Source organism: Neophocaena asiaeorientalis, unplaced genomic scaffold, assembly GCF_003031525.2.
Source record: "Neophocaena asiaeorientalis asiaeorientalis breed wild unplaced genomic scaffold, Neophocaena_asiaeorientalis_V1.1 scaffold174, whole genome shotgun sequence".
NCBI lineage: Eukaryota > Metazoa > Chordata > Mammalia > Artiodactyla > Phocoenidae > Neophocaena > Neophocaena asiaeorientalis.
In genome coordinates, this window is record NW_020174922.1 from 3,989,972 (window position 1) to 4,012,417 (window position 22,446).

Here is a 22,446-nt window from a genome sequence, read left to right on the forward strand (position 1 = left end):
AGATTTACTGACCTGTCTCTGCTTCGGCGAGAGGGGAAGGCGGCATTGCAGCCAGCCACCGTGCAGACGTGCATCTCTTTCAAGTGAACGTTCCTGTAGTGAAGCTTCACGCTGTAGGAGCTTTTGAAACTCTTCTTGCACACATAACAGATTTTGGGGTCTGGGCTAGAACACAGATCACCTTCCGGGGAGAACTTTTGAGGGCTGCCGTAATTCAGAGATGATGTAAAACTCTCGTGCAGGGCTGCCATGCTGGCACCCCCGCCGTTGTACAGTCCGTACTGGCTCATGTAAAACATGTCGTAAGTGGGATCTGTAAACTCTTCCTTCACCTTGATGACGTCCTGGTGAGAGGGCTCACTGTGGTTCTCGTCCGGCCTCTCACTGTTCACCAGGACTTTCTCGCTCACCTCGCCGTGCATGTGCTCATCCCCTTCCATGGATTCCTCACCTAGTTTGGGCTCCGAAGACTCAGACTCGTTCTCGTAGTCCCGCTCAGGTTCTTGGTCCTCGGAAGTCATGCTGTCGGCCCTTCGTATTTCAGTCCTTGAAATGCACCGGGTCCTGCTGTGCTTAGAAAAGTCCTTCACAGACATGCCTGGACTCATTTCCTCCTGCGAGTGGCAGTGATTGTCATGGCTCCCATCGTTGACCACGGCTCCGCCATCATTGGGGTCATCGTCTTCATCGTCAAACTCATCGGCAGTGTCAATAATTTCCTTCTCGATCTTCACAGGCATGCTGGACTTCCTGGGCTTCTTCTTGGGCGCCAGGTCGGCACTGGGCTCATGAGTGGCCATCATCACTACTGGCGCTGCTGGCTCAGAGGGTAATGGGGGGAGCTGCTCTATGGTACCACTGGTTGGAATGATGGGACTGGTCGGGAGGGAGGTTGGAGGACTCACCATTTCCCCCGGAGTGAGTAAACTTCTATAAAACGGAGGAACTGGTTGGACAGTCTTTAGCCCAGAAAACACCAGCTGGCTAGGGAGAGGATTCTGTAAGACGGGGTCTAGTGGGGGAGTGGTAAAACCCATTGGGGGCCGGCCAGGGCTTGTGAGTGTGAGATTTGATTTTGTACTTGCTATGACGGGGGTGGCAGCCCCTGATGTGGCCCGGATTAAATCTTTGTCTCGGTTATTCCTTAGCATAGGCATGTGAAGGCGAGGGTTAGGGTTCGCACTATGACGGTTACGGCTTCGGAGGGAGCTAAAGACCATGTTGCAACCTTCGATGGTGCACCGATGTTTGATCTTCAGGTGAACAGCGTTATAATGGATTTTGAGAGTACCTTTGTCGTAGAACGTCTTCCCACACGCGTTACAGAACACTCTTCCTTTCCTAGACGCTGACCCCATCCTTCTCATCCGGTGGATCCGGAATGAGCTTTTTGGGTGTTCGGTTTTGGACAGATCACTGACCGGGGCGGAATTCTGAATGGGGGACACGCAGGCTGGCTCAGTTTTGGGCTCCACATTAGTAATGCTGGTCAGGGCGTTTCTATTGGGCGTCTGGTCGTTCTTGTAGGGTGTGGGAGACACTTCAGATTCACTGCTCTCGTTATATTCATTCTGGGTCGAAAGGCTGGGCTCCCGCAGCCTCAGTCCTGGTTGCTCTAACAGCAACCCATTCGGAGGCAATCCTAGCAGCGGGGCTGAGACCGGGTTTATGTACTGGAATGGCAGCAGGAAGGCGAGGCTGTTGGGGATGTTTTCAAAGTGATGAATGCTGGAAGGGTTGCTGTTCTCTAGATGGGCAAGGAGGCTGGGACTCCTGGTGCGATTATTACTCTCAATGAAAGTTCTGATGTCTGAGTCTGTCTTTGAAGACGGTACAGCTACGGCCTGCCCCTCTTTCTCCTGAATGGCCATCAGCTCCACAATGGATTTGGTTTCTCCGAACCGCAGAAACTGCTGAAGGGTGATGATTTCCTCTTCTCGAGACATGATGGCCCAGCGGTCCAGCACCTTGCCGGCAGCATCCTGGAGGCCACATCAAAGAAATGACAAAGACAAACACAAAAACTTATTGACTGTGCATGACTATTCAGTGCAACCGAAGGTGCTCTGTCTGCTCGTGGAACACCGAGAGCAGAAAACAACATGCAAGCACGGTTAATACAAGTCGATCCACAAAGCATACTTTTCTGCCATGCCAATGTCGTCATTAGAGTCACAGTTAGAGAAACATTGAGTTGAATAATGTCAAAGCAAACAAAACGTAGACCACCGGGGCTCTGTGATCTAAAATGCCTACACTACTGCTACTTTAACAACAATGGCCTATAGACTATGCAAGTATTTAGCATATATTAGTACAAGATGTGAACTCTTGCTGTGCAACCCAGCGTACGCCAAAAAAAAAAAAAAAAAAAAAAAAAGGACCCTAAAAAAAAAAAAAAAAAAAAAAAAAAAAGGTACCTTAATCCTTATCAAACAGTGACACCATAGGAAGGAATTGAGTACATTTTTCACATTTTATTTCTTGAGCACAGCACTGGGCTCAATGATGTAAATTCCTTTAAATAGGAGCTATTATGTGAATTTCTGAATCAAAAGGATGAACAAAGTAGCATTACCCCCCATACCCCCATTGCTATGCTGTATTTCCCCCCCTTTTTAATGGCTATATTTTCGTGTCATTTACCAGTAGCCTATTTCATAAGGTAGAGTAAGGAAAAACAGTAATTGCACTTTTCTGAAAATTGATTGTAATCCTATGATTCAAAGTTTGAGTTAGACTTAGCGTATTTGACTTTTTATGATCTTGTTATAAATGACAGCTATACATAGCTAGAAAGTAAACATGTGATGGATTTAGAGAGAATAAATGTGTAAAAATGTTGTCTCTCAACGTTCTCCTCTGATAGCAGAGGGAGTCCACAGAGAATACACATCAGTAATCACCAGACTATGTGTTGTTAAATATACATTAAAAAGCATTTCACACTTTCATTTTTGCTAGTAACTATGAGATACGCCTGGAGGTCGGACTTAAAAATCCTGCAGTATAATGTCAGGCAATCCATTTCGGTGTGGATTGAGAAAAATCTGTTCAAACACTTAAATAATGACTCCGTCATCTTCTAGGGCACAGCTTCTTCCCACCAGTACAGGATACTGGGCAACCCTCTGCGAACAGCACTTGCTCCAACCCTTGACTGTCACCTTACAGAAGCATAAAATCGTCTTAAACAACAAGACAAGAGCCTTATTAATTACAAAGAGGAAAATCATAACATTATAATGGAGAAACCTAGCAGACACCACCCTAACCAAGTTGTCCAAGAAACATTACCCGGTGATGAGGAACATCACGGACCTTGTGTGAGATAGATACATACGTGTATACATTTATACTGAGAAGGGCACACTGCTGCTTCCGTGGCATGCTTGCCCAAAAATTTATACCTCAATCTAATTATGAGAAAACATCAGATAAACCAAAACTAAAAGGCATCCTGCAAAACGGTCGCAAGTATTCGTCAACGTGTAAATGTCGGGAAAGATTTTTAAAAACTCAAAGACCTAAGATTGGTTACGGATCGGAGGAGACTAAGAAGACAGGACAAATAAATGTGAGATTCTAGGGATCCTAGACCAGAAAAAGAACACTAGTGGGAAAACTGGTAAATTTGCAAAAACGTCTCTAGAGTCGTTAGCAGCATGGTATCAATCCTAATTTCTTGGTTTCAACAACCGAACTATGCTCACGTAAGATGCTACGTTAAGGGAAACAGGATAAAGGGAACTGCAGTATTTTTGCAATGGAGAATTCTCTCTCGTAGACCGTTCTACTCAGCCTTGCAACATGAAATTCCCTCTGGACCACAATCGTATGGTCTGAATCATGACACCTAAAATTTGATAAAAAGGCAATACTTGTCATTTATTTAAATTACTTAAAAAAGAAGCTCTAATAGTTACATGGTACTCCTTATAAGGCTCATGGCTAGCATTCTATCATTTTCTATGTGTGTGGGTGTCCAGTCCTACATAAAGTCAAATACAGATGTCCCTCCCTCATCTTGTAGGAGAAATTAGCCTTCAGATCAAACACCCTCAGACAGCTGTCTGTTCACATTAGTCGTACAAATGATGTGCATACACGGTGACCCTGGATGATCCTGGAGTCGGGCAGTAGCCATTTTTTAAAAAGTTAATTGCTCACAGCAACGGGTCTCCCTTCCATTCTTTTTTGGGGCAGGGAAGTAAAGGAGAGTGTTGGTGTTGTAAATAAGCAGAGAAATACATTGTGATTTTGCAGAGATTATCTCATTTGAGCGTTATAATAGCTTCCAGAGCTCAGCAAATGTGTAACAGATGAGACACCGGAGGTGAGATGGCTTAAGGTTGCGAAGATGCTAACTGGGGTCCAGGACTTGAACCCAGAAATTCTGACTCCAAGCTCGCTGAGGTAAGTGACTGTCACCCATGAGGCCATTTTGCAGGTGGGCACACTGAGTCCGTGATGACAGGGAGCAGGGCCTCTCCTGAACAAGGCTGGGCTCCAGAGCGCTGTAATGTCCTCTTGTACACTATTTGTCTTTTAACCATCAAATCCATTTTCTTGATTGTTCTTTTATGGAGGCTTTCACTATGGAAACCCAATCTGAGCAAGGTACAGCCATTTCTTCCTCAGGTTCTTCCCAGGTAGCCTGCAACTAAATCTGCATATCGATAACGTACTTACAGAGCTGGCAGCCTCCGGCATTAAAACAGGCCTTAGAAACCATAGCAACTGCTTAAACCCACCTGAGGCATCTCCTTCCAATCACCCTCCGGTCTTCCCTCCCCTAACGGTACACAGCAGTCCCATATGGTTTCTCTTTTCTCCTGGCCTGCCACCACAATGCCTGCTATTTCTAAATCTACTGCCTTTCAGACTCTTTTCTAGGCCTGAGTGGCTGTCTCCACTAAAAAGGAGACTGTTATGTTAAAGCACTTACTTCTGGTGCAAGAGGTCCAGGCTACTTCGCTGGTAGCCTGAATGATAAAAGAGAAGCTTCATTTATCGTGGTAACAGAAGCATCCATTTATATTTACACAGAAGGACAACACAGTCTCTTTGTAAACAAATGTGCTTGGGGACGGGACAAATATCTACACGGCATACTCCCAACTGGAGTCCTCCTGACAGGGTAACCTCTGGATCCAGGCAATGTGAAGTGCCACCAAAGTTCTTTCCAAAGAAGCCATCATTCATCAAGATGATCTAAGACCATCACGTTCACAAATAGAGAAACTGCAGCAAAAAAGAAAGTTGACTTTCTCATGCAACAGAATGGGTCTGAAAGCTCAACGCTAGAAATGAACATCACTTTTAGCATATCCTCGGATTAAACCGGTTGAAGGGAGTTAGAAATCATCAAAGGGAAAAAAGAGAGGCCAAGGTTCTTTTTTCCTGAAGATCTTTGTGACAGAAGTTAGCACGATGTGGTGCAGTGATTCTCAAACAGTGGCTTAAGACTCCTCTGTTAAGACAAGACTTTCCACGAGTGGTCCACGTGCTATTCAAAAAGGGCTAGTCTGAGGGCTGTTATTTTCCTAAAACCAGTCTGCAGGTCATTGAGAGCAACCATTTGGAAACCTTCGGGACAACGGGACACTGCTGTAACAACTAAAGGCACGATCACTTCTTTTCAAAGTAAATTTATTTTATTTTATTGAACTTAAGTGTTGGCTTAAGACTGATTGGGGGGGGGGGAACTGGTCCTTCCTCACAGATAGCTTGAGAAGTAGAGATCTATAATCTAGGCCCCCTTATCATGTCAAATACACTTTACCAGAGTAATTAAGAGCCATAAAAAGAATTAGGTATTATCACAGAATAAATATTAATCAAACAGAAATTCAGTCTGTTAGGCCACTAGGAACATCCTGACTACTGACCAACTCACACTGGGATGCTGGTCTCGTGCATGAATGATAAATCACATCAGAGTGCGTAACTAGAGTCTTGTCCTTCCCATTCGATTTTGTATTGGTGAGTCAGTTACTTTTAGGCTTCCCCATTTGTAACCAGCGTTCAGTGACCTTGAACCCTCTGCATTGGGGATTATTATTTATGAAATGAGGATAATAAGATTTACCCTGTTAAGTGAAATGCAAGGTATTAGGATAAGTATTGATTTCCTATGACAATAACTGGCTATCCTATTAATTAAAAGACGAGTAACACCAAATAATCCAGACCTATCAACCAGTTTTACTGGGTTCAGAAAAAGTATACAGCACTTAAAATATTTACATCTAAGCATTTTAAATGAAAAGACTTCCTTTTATTATTCACTGGACTGGTGATTATATCACTCAGTAGAAATCTGGCACCCAGTTCTACATGGCTCCAGAGTGATTTTCTAAAATCTTTCTTGCAGTAGGATCAATGATCATGGTTTCAGTGGTTTTATTTGAGCCCTTCCTTCATATCAAAGCACCTTATAGGATGCATAGTTTTAAAACCAAAGTCAAATAAGACTGGTTTTTCTTATTTGAGGGAAAGGGAGAGTAGAGAAGGAAAGATGTAAAGAGATTGAAGAGAGACCAGATAAGAGGCTTTGGGATCATTAGACTGTCAGGTGACCTCAAGCCCAGAGAATCCCCGGCCCAAGAAGGAACCCATCTGTGTTCACAGCAGCCCACTGGCATGCCAGAGCACGGAGGGAAACACCGCCTTTCTTTCCATGCGTGGAAATGAGAGAGGAACACTGAACGTAACAGAGATCTAGGGCTTCTTTGCTCTAGCAGTATTCTAATTATTAAGAAATCAGCCAATAGTTTAAGTCTCAAAGACAGGTGCAGAATATTTTAATTTTCTACTCTATTTAATGAACTCCTTGTCAGTCAAATTTAAGGCACAATTTAAAGAAAAAATCCAAAAACGATTAGCTAAAGACTAAAAACGTTTCCCCTTTGATCTAATTTTAAAGCTTTTAATGAACTGTGGACCACCTAAAACAAAATCAGAGGTTTATGAGATGTAGTTTTGCAGTGTACTATCTTAAGGAATTATTCCACCCTAACCATACTGGCAACTTATTTTCATGACCAGTTTCCCATTGGAATTTTCTATCCTTTCTCCTTCAGGATGAATTCGGATATCAAGGCAAGAGAAATGTGGTTGAGTAGAAGGTAGAGAAATGACCAAACTTCAAGCCTGTCCAGCTTGGCACTCGTATCAGGTAAAACTGAGCTGTAATTGCTGAGTTAAAAACTGATGAAACCATGCTATGCAAAACTTGAAACATAAATGTTGCCAGGCTTTCTAGATGTTTAAGTCTTAAGGGTAAACGAATCGTGGGAGATCTGCACAAAGGAATACTAACTACTGGGCAATGACGAGGAATAAACTATTGAGAGAAGCATAACCTTAAGAATGAAAGAAGTCAGACCTAAAAGGCTACAGACACTACCAAGCCAGTCAGAGGAATCATTTTGGAAAAGTAAGACTATAAGAACAGAAAGGAGATCACTAGTTGCCAGGGGCTGAGGGTGGCAGAAAGGGACTGACTGCAGAAGAACAGAAAGGAACTTTGGGGAGTGACGGTAACGTTCTACATCATGACTGTGCTGATGCGTATACGACTGTATCGATTGTACGTGTAAAATTGGTAGATTTTTTTGCATGGGAAGTATACCTCAGTGAAGTTGACTGAAAACATTAAACCATGAAAAGTGCATGAAATCTCACGACTCAACATTCACAACTTTCCCTATTTATACATGTGTATAGAACATCTTCTTGTTTCCTTCATTCTGTTGTGACCAGAAAAACAGAGACACATGCCTTCCTCCCCATTCTGTCCTATCCGTAGGGGGTACACAACAATCCACTAACGTGAGGAGTAAACATGAGAATTTCTGTTTATTTTTTAACCTAGAAAGACAATTTTTTGCTAATATTACTAATTGAGAAACAGCTTTACATATACTGGGGCGCAAGCGCAGGCATTTTTACGAAAGGGGTGCGTAGTCATAAAAATCGGAGGTTGCTCCTCTACGGAGCTAATATTGACACGTGGCAGGCACGTACCATGCACACACGTCTTGTCAAACACTCTGGAAGAAGCTGATGAAGGGCAGTCAGTCGGGTAATTCACCATAGCTCACCTTCACCTGTGCCTTTGTGCTGGCCTCTTGGTTGGGTGGATATGTGTCAAGGAAGTGACCCAGAAATTAGGAAATATAACATTTAACTGCTGGGTGACTTCAGGAGCAAGTGATGGGCTCAGACTATTATCTCAGATGTTATGAACAGGGGCACTCCGTCAGCTTCATATGGGGGGCTGTAAATGGAGAGCTCACGGATACCACCTGAGAGTTGGATAGGGTTGGCTATGATGACTGAAAGCACTACCTACAGTTTTAAAGAAAAAAGCTGATAGGAGTCATAAAACTTTCAGTCCTCGTCTCTCCCATTCCCCCACTAGTGACCTGTTTTGGAACTCACGTGGGTCCATATGTAACAAGCAGCTATTTCAATTTTAAACTGTCTTTCTAAAGTCAAGTTACTTTTAAACCTCGTCTCTTCAGCCAAACAGTTTAACTGGTGTGGGCGCTCTCCACTCGCATCAGAGCTATTTTTTTCCCATTTTTTGTTAGATCATATTTATTTCTCTAATTTATGCGACTTGGCAATCTGAAGTGTGTACGGGTCAAAGTTTGTGTGCCTGTGTGTATGTGTGTGTGTAAGCAGGCGAGAAGGGGAGATGAATAAAAATGGTGAAACCAAAAAATTCTTATTGAAGATAACAGATTCTGGGAAGCACTCAGGGAAATTTTTAAAGCAATATTGTGATAATTTCTGAGAAACACTTGAAATTATGTGGGAAAACAACTTGGCATGCTTATTTGTTTTAGCAAATTTACATTTAAACACATATTTCCGGGAGGGCACTGACTAAGATGCGCCACTAGCATATACAGTGTACACTGGAGCAGTCTGCTTGTGTAAGTAAACAAAATTACACTCTTCTTTATTCACACAGAGTTCTTTTAGGTGATGGTGCTTTCCCAGTGTTTCAGCCTAATGTTTCCAGGCCAGCTGAAACAACTGTAATATCTGTAGGCAGAGTGAAGGATACTCACTTATACCATGATTGCACCAAATGGTTCAAATTAGACTTGATAAAAAAAAAAAAAAATCAACATTTGTTTTGGGTAATGAAAACCCTACTCGATTTCCACGATTTGGAAATTTGTGTTTTGCAGACTTTCTGAAGAGCATCACTTTACCTTCAAAATACAATGTTGACCAGTCCATTCTTGCCTCCTCTGCCAATCCTCTTGCTTTCTCTAGGACAGAGGTGTCCCATGAGGAAGAATCAACGGAGTGTGGCACAGACAGAAAGGAAAACTTCCAAAGAAAAATCAAGACTGGACTTTGTTAACATTTATCCCTTTTGGAAAACAAATATGCTTCCCTCATAAACCCAAGCCCATCGTTGTCAGGAAATGAGTGTGTGGACATCAGAGCTACGTATATATTGGCTGACTGTGACTACAAAAGCTGGTGCTAAATTCAGTACGCCCAGATTATAAAGAACTTGCTTGAAATACCTTTCCAATTCCTCTTTTTCCGCCCCCCCCCCAAGGAGAAATGAACTCTATAGGAATATCCACCACTGGTTAAAATGATAGAGCTCGCAGAAAACTTTGCATTGAAGAAGTTTCTGTCAAGATGAGAATCTTACTAGTCCTTGCTAACACTGAGGTGTCCTCTCTATAAATACTGTTTGCACATAGGGATCAACTAAAAGTTACTTATCATGTACATGTACGTGTACACAAACATGGACCTGCACAAAAAGACTACCGTCCGGGGGTCACTGCACGAAACATCATAAATCAGTCTTATTATAAGATTAAAAATGCTCCACAGTGAAGAACGGTAGTATACTAAGGTAAGGCATATCAAATTACTTGCAAAAAAAAAAAAGTACAAAGTTAAGGAATGCTTCTTGGATGACACTGGAAGTTTGAAGGGAATGGCCCTTGACTGCAGTTGGGAGCGGAAGGAAAAAGCAACATGGTAATTTTATGTGATTTTGAGGTGTGGCTTTGATAGATTTTTCAGTATATAAATTTCTATCATTTCTTTTTTTGATCCATATTTGAATCTATTTTTTTTAGTGAAGATATATTTTAGAGGAAAAAAATTATTGATAAGTTGAACAATACAACCTCCCCAAATGATCACCTCTAACCAAGATAACATCAAAATGCCAGGGCACTAGTTTTAAATAGTTCTTGTGATTTTTAAAACATATTGTTTGACTTTTGATAAAAAATTCACTTTGTTATAGAATGTTCTTGACTATGGACCAGATAGGAGTATATATAATTAATTCAGAGAGGACTATCACTTCTCCCCTCAGTAACGGTCTGTACAGCATTTTTATTTTAAAAACTGTGATTATGACAGATCACTCCGGGGTTACAACACATTTAATCATAGAAACTCCAGCTAAGCTCTATTAAAGGCCTGTCAGGACTTCTTCTCTGTACCCAGGAATTTTAGCTTGTCTAGCTTAAAACCGGCTCTATGCATTTCCTCTATGGGTATTCGTTTGCAAATAAATAAAGCAGTTCCCTTGCTTTGCCATCTAAAAGATTTTCAGAGGAGTAAATTACTTTCTTCAATGCATTTCAACAACTGCATTTCAAAGATTCCAAGGTATTTTTCAAATGACCTAGCTCCATTGTAAATCAAACCTGAGAAACTTTTAAAGACACCATACATTTTAATATTTAATAACAGGGACTTCCCTGGTGGTGCAGTGGGTAAGACTCCGGGCTCCCAATGCAGGGGGCCGGGGCTCGATCCCTGGTCGGGGAACTAGATCTGCATGCCGCAACTAAGAGTCCACACGCTGCAACGAAAGATCCCGCGTGTCGCAACTAAGACCAGGTGCAGCCATAAATTATTTATTTATTTTAAAAATTTGATAACACTATCTTAGGAATCATGTAAGTTTCAAAATAGAAAATCTTAAATCCAGCTGATCTGCGTTCCTAGCATATCAACCTTTTAATATAAAATTACCTGTGAGCCTCTAAGCACAGAATATCTAACCCTATACTAATGGGCTAAAACAGAATTTGTATCTTCAAGTTCCAAATTTTGATTATGCTTAATATAACTTACTCATAGTCAACCTTAGAGGAAAATAAAGAACACAGGTGAATGACACCTGAATTCTAGTCTTCCTTTGTCAATGACCAGCTGTATGACTGTCAAATCACCGACACCCAGTTTCGGTTTTCTCACGGTATAGGTAAGAGAAAGTAAACTTTACTAAACTTTCTAAGCCTCCCTAAACCCAAATTCCCTTATTTGACTATTTATTCCTAGAATCTGGACATACAAGACATTTCAATTAAAATGTTTCAAACCCTAAACTAAAATTTTCCCTTTTGACCCACTTGTGTACGTAAAACCTATTTTCAGAATATTTGTGTGTATGACTGAAAATATGCCCTCATCCGGTTATTGTATTGTTCTCTTAATATACTCTGGATGCTTCCTTTGATGCTTCTTATCGGTGATGTGATTAGAGGTACTAATTCTTCTGGATTAATGTTTACTCCTGGTCAATTTAATGATCAGTTCAAGTGAAAACTTCACTTGAAAACTAGGGAAACTGCTCAAGAAGTTCCTTCGAGGCCTTGGGAAGCGCCCCCCTCCCCCAAATCATCCCATCAATAGGGTTTGTGAAAATTCTGTAAAACTTGAGGCTCAACCACTGCAAAATAAACGTTATACCTCCATAAAGCTTTATAAGTAAATATCTGTAGATTTCCAGCGATCTCTGCAGTTCCAAGAAACAGCAGTATTTGTATATGAAACCCACCCCCTCAATTAAACCTTTTAAATACACACAGGTTATTTTGGAGATGATCACCATTGAGATGCTAGGGGGTAAATCATTTTATGGTTCAGGACAACAAAGGAACAGTTTGAAATCCTCACAGAAAACACTAGAAACGGGAGGAAGGAGAAGGATGGGCCCTGCAAGTGGTCTTGTTTTCTTCTCTCCTCAGACATACAGATAAAACCTGAGTCCTTGGACAGCTATAAATCTGCTTACTTTGCAATAAACAACACTCACCAGAGCCCTTGCTAGCATTTTTGCTTTGAGCTCTACATCTTCCAGTTTACCTTTCTTTCCACAACCGACGTTCTGCCACCGAGTTTGCAGAAAGCTTCCGTCTATCTAGGCGTCTGTGCTGGGGCTTTACGTATCTAAACACAACTGCCAGAGACCCTGGCATTTCCTGATGGGCCTTTTCCTCCTATAATGTCTGATAAACAGCAAACACGGGTGCAATTTTTTCTTTCTTTTTTTCACGACGAAGGTGATTTTCAACATTAGGTAAGGGCCGCAACCTTCAGTCTCTGTCTGAAGGCTGTCTGTGCAACCGAAATCCTCAATCCTGGTACGTTATCCCAGCTTCCAAAGCTTGAATGGCCGATTCTGGCTCACGTATTATACTTTGAATCACTCCACAACTGAAACTGACTGAACCACCCTGAGGAACTTTAACGTATTCATTAGGATGTGAGGGAGCAGGGGTAGAAAGGAACTGAACACTCACTAAGCAGCATCCGATAAAACACACACAGGACGGGGTGTGTGATTGAACAGAGAGATATATTGAGATTTAACTTTGTTCTTCTCTGGGTATAAGAATGGCAGTAGAACACAAAGATTAATTTCGTGCTTTAGCATTCATCAGGGAACAACACATTATTACTTGTAACACGTACACAAGGCTGTTGATGGATATACTTTCCTTTGATGGCTCAGATTAAATGTGTTCCTATAAGAGGCACCCTCACACGTGTGTGCGTGATTATAAATCTACGTACGCGTCATCAGTTTGAGTTTCTATGTATTTCTAAGCAGCTATCGGTGTAGCTACTGTACGTTTTATTTGGTCGCGAAATAGAGGTGATTTGGGGGTTGGTGGCTGACTGAAGAAATAGAGATCAAAACCGGAAAAAGCAGAGTAAATAATCAACATACGTTACTATAAGCCCAAACTCAGAAATCCAAAATAGAGGAGGGGGAAGCGTGCATTACGGAGCACAAGGTAATAACCGCGCCTGTATGCCTTAATACCCTCTTGTCCCAGCAGTCCTGACTTTCGAAGCAGCCCACTTCTCGACATTAACGGTAGTCATTTGGAGAGCAGCAAACGTGCCATTAGAAGCACTTTTACAAGTGTATATTCATCCACCAATTAGCTTAATGTGGACGCTTTCTGCATATTTTCTATCCAGGCTTGCACAAATCTTATTAATATTTCCCCCTAGCGCTTTGACAGATTACCTTGTCATTACGCATCCTGGAGCCTTTTAAACAATATGGGTAAACTACTGTTTGTGAGGTTAATGACAATTATCCCCTAATTACTGCGTAAGTCACTCAGTCCACTTTATCTCATAGGCAGGGTTCTGCTCTGTGTATCTGCCATTGTGTCACCGTAAATGAATCTTGTATTGCTATGTTTATCTGCCATTGCCTTGTAAATTATACTGACAGAAGAATGAACAAATTACTGCATGTCATCACTTAAATACTGCTTCTGAAATTAAAAAAAAAAAAAAAGCAGCTTCGGCACAGTGCTTGAACTGTGATTTTAGCAGATCACAATTAGTAAAAACGTATTTAATGTTTTCTGTTATATTTCAAGGCAGATAGCTTGGAATTTATAGTGAAGTCACAACAATGGCACTGATGTGGAGGGGGGAGGTGAGTGGAAGGTGAAGAGCAGTGGAGGCCAAAGAAAAAAAGGGTGAGAACAGAAATAGAAAGGCCAGCCCAACCTCCTGAATACATTTCCTATCATGTCATCATCATATCATTCCTATGTCACTCTTGAAGTATTTTCCAAGAGTCTTCAATTCCAAATCAAATTTCATGGGTTTGGGATAAGCCACACCCTTCAGCTAGAATAATTTTTTTTGAGGGGGGCGGGGTTACTTATAGCCAGTCCAGACATAAAACACAGCAACTGTGTAATTGAGAAGAGATAATATAATAAAGGCCACAGGCTAAGCCTATTTCATTGATACATTTTTAAACATTATTAAACAGGTTCACAAACACTGTTTCCAAAGTTGCATTGGAAATTGTTTAACTGTGTTTACATCAATGAAATTAGTTTAGTCCACTGCTGCATCAGGGTAACTACATCTGCTCTGATACAATTTACAGGGAAAATAGGATAATCTGAACATCTTTAAATTTAAAAAAGTAAGGCAGATTGAGTCCACTGCGAAGGATCTGGAAGAATTTGTTTTTAACCAGAAATCTGTGATTCCACAGATTATCAGGTGAACAAATGTTTGCAATGAGAACAGGCAGAAATATCTGGCTTCCTGAGATGACTGCCATTTAATGAGTATCTTAAAACATTGTGAAATGAGAAACATTCAAAATGGCTCCATTTAAATGACACCAAGGTGGCTGACAACTGGCAAGCATAAGTAACGGGGCTGCGCCCATCTGCAGGACAGCTTTCAACTCTTAACTAGTTGGGCGTGTAGAAAGCTTGCATCAAATTGCCTTATGACAGCCACAAGTGTGTAAGGGAGGGCCCGCAGCACTGATGATAAAGCTATTTGGTGGAAGCATGCACACACGCATACACAGTACCTCCTGGGGCACTCACTGAACAGGCTGGAAGAAAAAGCTGCAGGAGAAAAGGAAAACAAGAAAGCCAGAGTTGACGGCCTGGCCCAGGGGCCTCGTGGAGCCCAAGCAAACCCCTAGGGCTCCCTCTGATCCCCAGGACTGATCTTAGTGTCTGTTCTGAGTTCAGTCAATGCAGCTTCAACCAAGCAAGTGCTGCAGGCAAAAATGAAAGCGCCATACGATGTTCTTTGCTTTTAGTGTGTTAAGCCAAAGTTAAGAGTTACATCAGTTACACCAGTTAAGACTGACTTCAGTGTGACAACCACTAAGGGGTTAAATTTTTCCTGATTTTTTTAAAAACTATCTAAGCTACCTATGGATATAGAACTGAGGAAAAGTGGATTTCCTTCTTCCTTTTTTGGAAGGTGGCTTTCTAAATCATTAATTTTCTTTTTCTTTTAACATTGGATTTTCTTGCCCTTTTTTTTTTTTTTAAACCTTGCTAATGGTGCAGCCACTCTGCTCCGTTGGGGAAGGCGGAGATGGTGTGCATTTAGGGGAGATAAGCTCTTGGTGTCACCTCAGAGAAGATGAGTACAAACAGTACTTTCTTGAGTTTGGGAAGTCAGTGCCAGTTATAGAAAGGGAGACAGTCCTGGAAGGATCCATATAAGTGCCCAAAGGAATCTGGATGAAGACAGCCATTAAGAAAACAAATAGGATTTCCCTGTTCACTTTAATCCACTCTTTACAGACTTTTATCCAATTTCCAAAAACTGAGACTGACAATATTTTACTCCTCTTCCTAACAAACCTTGAGGGGCTTCCTACTGTGAACAGAATAAATAATAAATATCCTTACCTGGCATTTGCAGTCCCCTCAATACAAACCCAGCCTACCTTTCCTACACCATCTCCTGCCAAGACCTCTGAAGCTCCAGCTACAAAGAGCTTCTTGCCATAAGTACCAAGTTCAGCAAAATCTCACCTACTTCTGAACCCTCTGCTCCTGACACCATCCTTCCCATCCTTCGAGACCCAACTTAAATGAACCTCTCTCTGACATGGTACCCTTTTCCTTCCTTCTCCCCACTCCCAGCAAGAATTACCTGACCCTCCAGCAAACTGCTTATACTTCTATGTCATGTGTGTCTCTTTATCACAGGACTATTGTACTTTATATCCCCACTGCCAAGATGAATCAGTACTGAATGAATTCATTAATACCATGAATGCAGGAGTTGGGAGGAAATTTAGAAGTCATCTAATGCCACTTTTTAATTTTACAGATGAGAAAATTAACAAATAAGTATCTTGCCCAAGTTCAGGAAGCTAAAGTGTGAGGAGCTAACTTGAGATAATCCATCCAGCCCCCATGACCTGGTCTAGTGCTTTCCCCACAATACTATCCCTTTTCTCCTGGCGTAATGATTCTTGACTCAGGAGGGAGAACGTCCACTCCATTCTACTGCCATGCCCTGGGTGTGAGTAGATTCCAATCAACTGGGACTCTCTACCCCACACCAGCCCTAGCTGGAAGCCACTTCCCCCTGGACTGGACTCCCCTGCTGACCATCAGGAAGGTATCCAACACAAATGGGAAGTGATTCCCCAAGATCACTGGTGCAGGGAGGCAGCTTCATTACGAGTGTGCTGGGGGTGAGAAAAAGTTGAGAACATCAGCTTTAGCCATATATATATGTGTGTGTGTGTGTATATATGTGTGTGTATATATATATGTGTGTATACATATGTGTGTATATGTGTACATATATATGTGTATGTGTGTATATATGTATACATATGTGTGTATGTGTACATATATGTGTGTGTGTATATATGTATATGTGTGTGTATATATATGTATATGTGTGTGTGTGTGTATATATGTATATATTTTTTTTCTCTCTCTCTCTCTGCAAGTACCGGAAAATTATCTAATGCTCTTGAAAAATGCTTTTGGTATGACATTACATTTATGTTGGTCATTTTTGGGGATCAAAGTTAAATCCTGGTATACAAGAAACTAGAAAGCAAATGCAACAGCGTCCTGCACATGGTCAGCATTGTATATCTGCCTACAGAGTGAAGACATGCACTAAATCAGTTTAATTTAGACACATAAATGACAAACCACCACAGTTAGAGACGCGTGTGCATGCACATCCTTCCTTCCTTCATTTTATCTGTGGAAAATAACTTCACACTTATTAATTCCTGAATCCTCATAGGCTCTCCCCATCGATCCTGCTCTTTCTCATCTCTGGCCTGCATCTGCTCTATCACTTTTCTAAGGAAAACGTCAAGTCTGAGGGTTTCTTTAGCGATTCTGCCTTGTAGACCCAGCTGCTCAAGAACTGTCCTCTGAATTCTGAAAACAAAGCAAAATCTGAAACACACAAAGGCATGGAGGCCAATTTTTTTTTTTAAGTGAAAATGTTATTTTCAGGCTCTGAGACTGCTTTAAATAATACACAGTTGACCCTTGAACAATGGGGTTAGGGGCGCTGACCTTCTGAACAGTCGAAAATTGGTGTATAACTTGTAGGTAGCCCTCCATATAGGAGGTTTGGTTCCTCTGTATCCGTGGCTCCACATCTGAGGATTCAACAAACTCTGGAATATGTAGGACTGTTGTATTTACTATTGAAAAAAATCCAAGTGTAAGTGGACCCACACAGTTCAAACCTGTGGGTCAACTGTAGTCAGTATACTAGAGTTCAAGGGTCAACTGTAGTCTCTGGGCTTGGTTTTCTCACATATGAAATGGGTAAAAATAGCTACCTGCTAGAGTTCTGAGGGTTAAAGAAAAGTCATAATACCTACACTTTGTTGAGCCCTTAAAATGAGTCGGGGGGGGGAATCTAGTTAACATATATGTATTATGTTCATCTACACTCAAATCAGGTTTGAGGTACTATTACCAAATCCACTTTACAGATGGAGAAATTGAGGCACATCAAAGTTCATTAATTTGCCTAAGGTCATAAAGCTAGTAATTTCTGGAGCCAGAGTTCCAACCAGCGATCTGAGTCTAGGACTACACTGAAATGCCTTGCACAGAAGGCACTCCTGTTTGTCGCCCCCATGCAAGCCTCCACATCAGGGCCTTTCCTGTTTTCTCTTTTCCCACTGTTCTCTCTGAACTGAAATCCAGGGTTGGATGACTCAGTTGTCCAGTCACATACCTGTCTCTTTAATACCTATCCTCACAAGCTTAAGTAATGTCCCACATTACTTCCTAACTGGATTATTTTAATCATTCCTCATTCTTCCCATTTATTCTTTTCATCTCACTTACATTTTGACTACATTCTGATGTCAAGTTGCTTTCGCTAAAGTTCACCTCTGGTCACATTACAACCTCTCCCTCCAAACTAAACTTCAGTGGCTCCCCTCTGCTAAATGATTTAAGCATAAATTCTTCCCGCTGGTATTCAAGAACTGCCCTAATCTAGCTCTTAAGTCTTACTTCTCTTGTGCACACTCTGCCATTGGAACTGGACAAGTCAGCTGTCAGTGAACACGCGACACTTGCTCACCACACCACATTTTTGTTTATTCCGTCCCTTCCACTTGGAAGGCTGTCACCAATTTTCTGGGGGCCCATTATCACCCAAGGCCCTCTTTTCAACGATTACTTCTATCATAAATCCTGTGATCTATCCAGAATTCCCATCTGCTTTTCATGTGATTTTTTTTTTTTTTTTTTTTTTCCATAATTTTACAATATATCAGTAACGCGCAATCTCGGATAATCCCTTACAGTATAACCAGACCCTTGAGTATAAAGGCTCCAGGACACTCAACTTTATACCCCTATAGCAACTAGGGTTATGCCTTGCAAATTTTAAACAAATTATGTTGGCTTTATACTTAATTCATTTCTGTTGACAAGTGACCACTTGTCATTTCTATAAACCCACTATCTTCAGACAGATGCTTACTAGCTATCTAAAATAGTCAGTATGAGTCCAAAACCTAAGTTGTCCAACACCTGGTTAGGCAATCACACACGCAAAGGCAGATATCCAGAAGTTTTATACTATGTACTTAAGAAATAAAAATATGAATATTTTCCAATGGAAGTAAAAAATTCACTTTTCTCAAGATATTTTGAGACCTTGGTTGGGCCTATGCTTCTGAGTTCACTTTATCACCAGATTATTTACAGGTTTGGGGATAAAAACTTAAATTTTCTAAAATGCAAAAGGGAATGACAATACAGGACAAGAGTGACTGTCATAGGAAAGTGAGCTAGGAGGGGAAAAAAAGAGAAATTTAGGGATGAGGAACTAAGTATTGGAAAGAGAGCTCAAAAATGCAAATACAGAATATGAATATACATTTAAAACTTGACAGACTAGAAACAACTTCCACTTGTGGCCAACAATGAATTACTCAATGTTAAAACTGAATTATTAGAACATTTAAAATAATTTAATTGAAATAGTAAGTACTTGCATTCTGGCCAGGGTTCGAGGAATATCAGCATGAGCAGATACGGTAGAGGAAAGGAGTAGGAGAGAAGTCTCTTTTATTAAGATTTGGTAAAACTAAAATGGCAAAGAGAAAATTAATACCTAGGTATATGAAAGTAGAGATTGGAGTAGTCAATTTTGAATATATCAATTGAATTCTTAATAGGGAACTCTAGTTGTGTACCAAAAATAAAATGCAAAGAATAGGGAGAAAAAAAGCACAGAAAATGGACGTGGATGAATTAACATGAAATGTATTAAAAAAGAATATTACAGAAGGCCTTTACAGCTAGTCTAAGTTAAAAATATAAAAGGCTTTCATTTCTAATTTTATTGAAAAAAATTTTTAATTTGTATGGAAACACAAAAGACCCCGAGTAGTCAAAGCAATCCTAAGAAAGAAAAATGGAGCTGGAGGAATCCGGTTCCCTTACTTCAGACTATACTACAAAACTACATTCATCAAAACAGCATGGTACTGGCACAAAACCAGAAATATAGATCAATGGAACAGGACAGAAAGCCCAGAAACAAGCCTATGGTCAATTAATCTACAACACAGGAGGCAAGACTATATAATGGAGAAAAGATGGTTTCTTCAATAAGTGGTGCTGGGAAAACTGGACAGCTACATGTAAAGGAATGAAGTTAGAACATTCTCTAACACCATACATGAAAATAAATTCAAAATGGATCAAAGACCTAAATGTAAGACCAGATACTATAAAACTCTTAGAAGCAAACAGAGGCAGAACCCTGTCTGACATAAATCACAGCAATATCTTTTTGGATCCACCTCCTAGTGAAAATAAAAACAAAAATAAACAAAAGGGACCTAATTAAACTTAAAAAGTTTTGCACAGCAAAGGAAACCATAAACAAAACAAAAAGACAACCCACAGAATGGGAGAAAATATTTGCAAATGATGCAACAGACACAGGGGATTAATCTCCAAAATATACAAACAGCTCATGAAGCTCTATGTCAAAAAGACAAACAACCCAATCAAAAAATGGGCAGAAGATCTAAACAGACATTTCTCCAAAGAAGACTTACAGATGGCCAGTAGGCACATGAAAAGATGCTCAACATTGCTAATTATTAGAGAAATGCAAATCAAAACTACATGAGGTATCACCTCACACCAGTCAGAATGGCCATCATTAAAGTCTACAAACAACAAATGCTGGAGAGGGTGTGGAGAAAAGGGAATCATCCTACACTGTTGGTAGGAATGTAAATTGGTACAACTACTATGGAGAACAGTACGGGGGTTCCTTAAAAAACTAGAAATAGGGCTTCCCTGGTGGCGCAGTGGTTGAGAGTCCGATCTAAGACATGGAAGCTTTTATTCACCTAAATGCTCATCAACATAGGAATGGATAAAGATGTGGTACATATATACAATGGAATATTTCCCATCCATTAAAAAGAATGAAATAATGCCATTTGCAGCAACGTGGATGGACCTGGAGATTATCATACTAAGTGAAGACAGAGAAAGAGAAATATTTTATGATATCACTTATATGTGGACTCTAAGAAAATGATACAAAATGAACTTATTTACAAAATAGAAACAGACTCACAGACTTCAAAAACAAACTATGGTTACCAAAGGGGAAAGGTTGGGGGGAGGGATAAATCAGGAGTTTGGGATTAACACATATACACTACTGTATATATAAATAGATAATCAACAAGGACCTACTGTATAGCACAGGGAACTCTACACAATATTCTGTAATAATCTATATGGGAAGATAATCTGAAAAAGAATGCATATATGTATAGGTATAACCGAATCACTTTGCTGTACACCTGAAACTAACACAACATTGTAAATTTATTATCCTCCAACAGAAAATAAAAATTAAATTAAAAAAGATAAACGGTTAGAACTTCAAACATTTAATATATATTAAAGTATTTTTTTATTAAAAAAATAAAAGACTTTCACTTATTTTACTTTTCATACCTATTATCATTTGTTACTTCTAAACAGTGGCTGTGATGGTTCCACAGAATATCAAAGGAATGACTTGTCTTAGAAATGTACTGGCGTTTATAACTAGCGAACTGCTTCTCTCCATGAACCACCATGCAATAAAACAGTTCAAGCCCCCTTTTAAGAAAATCAACTGTTTGTTGATTTTCTAAATCACCAGGAGGACTATTTACTTATGGTTATTTGAAGGAGATAAGGTAGTATTAAATAAAAATCATAAAGGAATTAAGTCACTTTAATAAATAAAATTTTATTCATGGAGAGAATGCACACAACATTTCATTTTTTACTTTCTATGGAGTCACCTATCAAGGCAGGAAACAAGATTTGTGTCATCTCACCCATCTCCTCCTTCAGTGTCTATTTTCATGAAGTCTAAAATAGACACTGTCTGTAAATTTACACGCTCTATTTGCTCACGCTCACGTGTCTCAGGAGTAACGCATAGAGGTCACCCTACCAGACCAAAAGGTAAAGTGTATGTAAACTCTTGCCAGCAAAGGAGAGCACGACCAGGCCAGCTTGTACTTTCTCCCCCAATGCTCTCCTGAGTGATTATTTCTCAGCAGCACTTCTATTTCGCCTTCATTTCCCAGTGAGGAAGTAAGTAAAGAATCCTTCCAAATGGAGAGAGAGATTCAGAACTCTGGCAAATTCGCTTGTTGGTGTGGTGAGGAAAGGCAGATTCTAGATAAACATCTAAGAAGTGGAATAGGGTAATAACACCCCCCAAAATTAACCCTAATTGAAGGTAATTTTTGTTATTTTATTTTGCTAACTCAGAAAGCATTTCCAAATGAGGGCCGACTGCCACTGTATTCCATCAATGAGGAGAATTCCAGTTAGCACTGATTTCCGATTATTAGAAGAGTAGGTAATGGGGAAAATGTGTGCATGTGTGTAAGAGAGAAAGAAAAGGCGTTCTGTTAAGTCTCTCTCCTTTACACCTCAGTTCCAGGGCAGCAAGGAACAAGGAGTGAATTCACATTGATGTCTGAATGTGCCAGATGTGCCCACCTAATTATATTATAGTCTAAACATATTTACTAAAGCTCAACACCAAAATGAAGTAGTGCTTAGGAAGAAAATGGTACAGAGTGGGAGTATCCATAAGGCAAATCTTCAGGCACACTTTCAGGCCTCCTGCCTTCCTCCTTGTATGGAATCCTACACAAGTTAGGTTTTAACAACGGTTTGCGGGGTTCCCAAATGCTAACCCCAGGATCAGTAAGACGCACAGGACTCGGCATATAATCATGCTCACGGCTAAGATTTATTACAGAGTGAAAGGACACAAAGCAAAATCAGCAAAGGG

At 40.5% G+C, this 22,446-nt stretch overlaps 1 protein-coding gene across 3 annotated transcripts in view; it reads right to left on the reverse strand.

Moving 5' to 3' along the window:
• The window catches only part of BNC2 (basonuclin zinc finger protein 2), a 287,514-nt gene that overhangs the window by 18,825 nt on the left and 246,243 nt on the right, over positions 1-22,446 (reverse strand). For all 3 annotated transcript variants that reach the window (XM_024760460.1, XM_024760459.1, XM_024760458.1), the window contains one exon: positions 13-1,982. In XM_024760460.1, coding sequence (XP_024616228.1) covers positions 13-1,982 — 1,970 coding nt within the window. The remainder of the gene's footprint in view (positions 1-12; positions 1,983-22,446) is intronic.